At 38.6% G+C, this 3631-nt stretch overlaps 1 protein-coding gene across 1 annotated transcript; it reads right to left on the reverse strand.

Annotated features, from left to right (window-relative positions):
- Positions 1-306: 306 nt before the first annotated feature.
- On the reverse strand, positions 307-2498 carry LOC113319376 (indole-3-acetic acid-amido synthetase GH3.6-like). The gene is made up of 2 exons (XM_026567638.1): positions 1064-2498; positions 307-976 (listed from the first exon to the last, which is right to left on the reverse strand). The coding sequence occupies exons 1-2, from the start codon at positions 2379-2381 to the stop codon at positions 417-419; spliced, it is 1878 nt and encodes a 625-aa protein (XP_026423423.1). The 5' UTR covers positions 2382-2498; the 3' UTR covers positions 307-416.
- Positions 2499-3631: the final 1133 nt, after the last annotated feature.

Here is a 3631-nt window from a genome sequence, read left to right on the forward strand (position 1 = left end):
GCTTTTAGGATCAAAAAAAATAGGGTGTGTTGAAGAGATAAAACCCTAATTTTGTTGTGCTTATCTTTATAAACATCATACCCAGCATGGCTATAGTTTTCGGCACTCGTGCTAAAAGAAGATAAGACACGAGCACCGTAAAAGTAGAAGACTAGGGGCCTTTCCCTGATAATTGTTGAGTCAGATTCAGATGTAATAAGTCTGATCGGATGAGTTAGAAAGAAAAAAAAAACGTACTAAAAGTATAGCTCGTGAATACCGAAAGGAGGGTGGAAAGAGAAGCTACCAAGGCGATCGTGCTGTTCGTACACGTGAAGCACATATTTTCGCACACGAGGACAACAAAGAACATGCTGACATGTTTTACCCAAACCAGAAATATAAGCAAATACATTTTCATATGAAACAACGGGAACTCATAGCTGTGGGCACCTCGGACTGAAGGAGCTTGAAAGAACCATAGAGTTTAGGAGATCGAATTTGGGACCGAGTTTCATGCATCGAGGTGTTTTGTATTGAGTAACTGAAGAACCTTGGTGGATTGCATGATCCTTGAGCTTACCAAACGTTCCTGTCTCGACTATCTTTATCTCTAAGGGTCCGACTAATTTCTTGTTAGCTCGCATATTACGATACTCATAACCTAGGAATTGTTCCATTATGAGACAGCATTCCTCAAACACTGTGTGAGGAATTACGGCATTGTTATTGTTGCACTGAAGTTCCCAGTAGAGTACATAGTGGCCTGGATTAGTTGATGTATCAGCAAAACTAGTGTACTCAACAAGAGACACATTTGAGGAAATCATTAGATGGTCAGCTGCTTTTTTCACGGCGTTTTGAAGCTCAATTTCGTTTGTCTTATCCATATCAATGCTTAGAACTACACTTCTTCTCCTCATGAAATTGAACTGAGGAGCATTGTTCTTGAACCCAGAGACTCGTAGCACGTCTCCAACTTTATACCGATAAAGTCCTGTACATGATATAGAAGTGCATATGCATCTAATCAGTAAGTAAATGATCAAATAATCTATAGTCCAAGTTGTTGAATATAAGTTACCTGCATAATTGGTAACAACAAGCTCATATTCACGTCCAAGCTCAACATCGATAAGATCAACTAGTTCTTCATGATGCTGTTCTTCCTCCTGGTTGCAGTTGTCATTTTGATGGTCGTCTCCGTCCACTATTGGCACGAACTCAAAATACGCCATTGTAGGGATTAGGGTGTAAGAAACTTCATGTGGATTAGTTAGAGGGTTAAGGTTTATACCTAAGAAGCATTCTGAACACGCGTACATTGTGCTAACAATTGGGAGTCCATTACTATAACAATCAATGTTAGGGATATGATGAGACATTGTTCCAGTAATGATAGTGTCGACACATTTAGCATTCGGCCATAACCTAGATACTATGCCTTCCCATGATGAATTTCTCCTACACTCATTCTCGATGAAATCAGCAAGTTCGGGGTTGGGTTTGACTAGTATTTTCATGACTGCTTTTTTCACCAATGGGTCGGTGATTATGGTGTGGTCTGCTGCTATAGTTCCAAATCGGATGTCATCACAGAAAAGGGTCCAGTGTTGCTGTAAGCACTTGACGGCTTCGATAAAACCCGAAGCGAAAATGAATGCTATTCGAAGAACTTGATTGTTCTGATAGAGGCCACAAACTAATTGAGAATACAGACTTTGATAAGTATCTTCACATAAAATGGTTTCTAAAGGGCTAGTGTAGTTGCGGTAAGGATCAATATTACTAAATAGATTTTTGAAATTGGAGCTTTTGAAGAGGCCTGTAGAAGCTGCAGACGATATCAATCCTCCTGGTGTCGGAATACACGGACTTACAAGAAATATTTGCATCGCCTTTCCTCTGTTTAAATCAGAAATATGCTGATTTAAGACTGGCATTAAGAGGCACCAAAAGTGCCATGATTTCTCAGCTTGTTCTTCTGTTGTTGGCATTAATTTACTCACTCCAGACGAAGTTCCTGTGCTACGAAAAAACTGAGAAACAGGAGATGCGCAGAGAATTGAGGAAATGTTACCTTTAGCTATGAGCAGATCAATATCAGTTTTAACATCTTCGTAGCTAACCACGGGCATGACTCTCTTAAATGTCTTCCGATCTGTATATCCATCTAAACCATGTCTTTGTAAGTACTCGACTTGAGCATTACGAGATAAGATTTCTGTCAGAACTTGATTTTGGACTTTATCAGCATTAATTGTAACTTCCTCGATGAATTGGAGTGCTTCCTTGTTCTTCTCATCGTGGTAGCGTTCATCAGAAGTATTGGTGCAGGTGTTGGCAGTACTACTATTTTTAACAACAGATACAGAATCATCTATTGCAGCAATTGCCTCCATCTCTATGACAACTTTAGAAAGAATTAGATGAAATTTGGATATGGAGAATGAGTTGATTTATATAAACTAGACCAGTTAGATCTAACATATCTAAGAGCAATATATATCCTCAACCTCAAGGCGACAAGTTCAATAGCGTTGCACATTCTAGTCTCTCCGTCGGACTAATAAAATATGCCTGCTAGTAAATAAATTTCCACATGTCGACAGATGTCAGAAATGCTATGGAATCTTTCCTTTGTCTATGCAGAATGCTATTTGAAGCTAGAAACGCAACAAAATGAGAACACGTCAACACAGCTGAGGTGTGGACTGTTGAACGAGGACTGTCATGGGCGGAATCAAGGTTCGGTAAACCTTGTCGTGATGGGCTAATTTGTTTTTTCTTGCATATATAATAAGGAGTCCCCGCAATGACATCTCGAGTACTATAATATAGTTTAGTTTTTATTGCATATATAATAAGGAGTGCCGGCAATGACATCTCGGGTAAAATAATATAACCTTCATTTGGCTCATTATAATTGTCATAGCATATTTGCAGATAAATTAGATACACAACGAAGTTCATGAAAATTATATTGTCAAAGGGGAGCCAGGCACTCGGATAGTCTCAAAAGCGCACACTTCACTTTGAAGAGAAATGTGATGCTAGTTGGTTAGGTGTTTTGGGTATTCAAAATCTATTACTTTATGCAATCTAAAACTAGTGCAATCATCGCGTCTGAGTGCAGACTTTTAAGTTGTCATATTGCTAACATAAAAATGTACCTAAATGTTTGTGAAATATGAAAACTTACAAGTGTATGTTAATTTTGTTGTTGTGTACTCTTGCATGTGATAGCTCCGTTCAATTTTCTTGGATCTCTAAAGTGTAATTGTAAATGATATACACGACTTACCATATTTGATGCATGTATTTCATATTAGCTGGATGAGAATAATTATAAGATGGAGGTACATGGATGATAAGATGGAGGTACAGGGATGAGGAATAGTATTGTTTGCATTAGCCACAACGAATCTTGAACCGGAAAAAGTTTGCATTAGCCCGAGTTTCCCCTCTGGTATTTGAACCGGAACTAACGGAATCTTGCAAAAGTCAAAGGGGAGAGCTGAGTTGTTTAAATGTGTATCCCGTGCAAGTGTATGTTGATCAAAACATCCTTCAATTCTTTGTGGAAAGTATTACTTCCTGGTCCTCTTTTCACCCGATGGCCACGCGTCAACATCTCAAAAAATAGTATCAT

The sequence above is a fragment of the Papaver somniferum genome, chromosome 10 (assembly GCF_003573695.1).
Source record: "Papaver somniferum cultivar HN1 chromosome 10, ASM357369v1, whole genome shotgun sequence".
In the NCBI taxonomy this organism is placed as follows: Eukaryota; Viridiplantae; Streptophyta; class Magnoliopsida; order Ranunculales; family Papaveraceae; genus Papaver; species Papaver somniferum.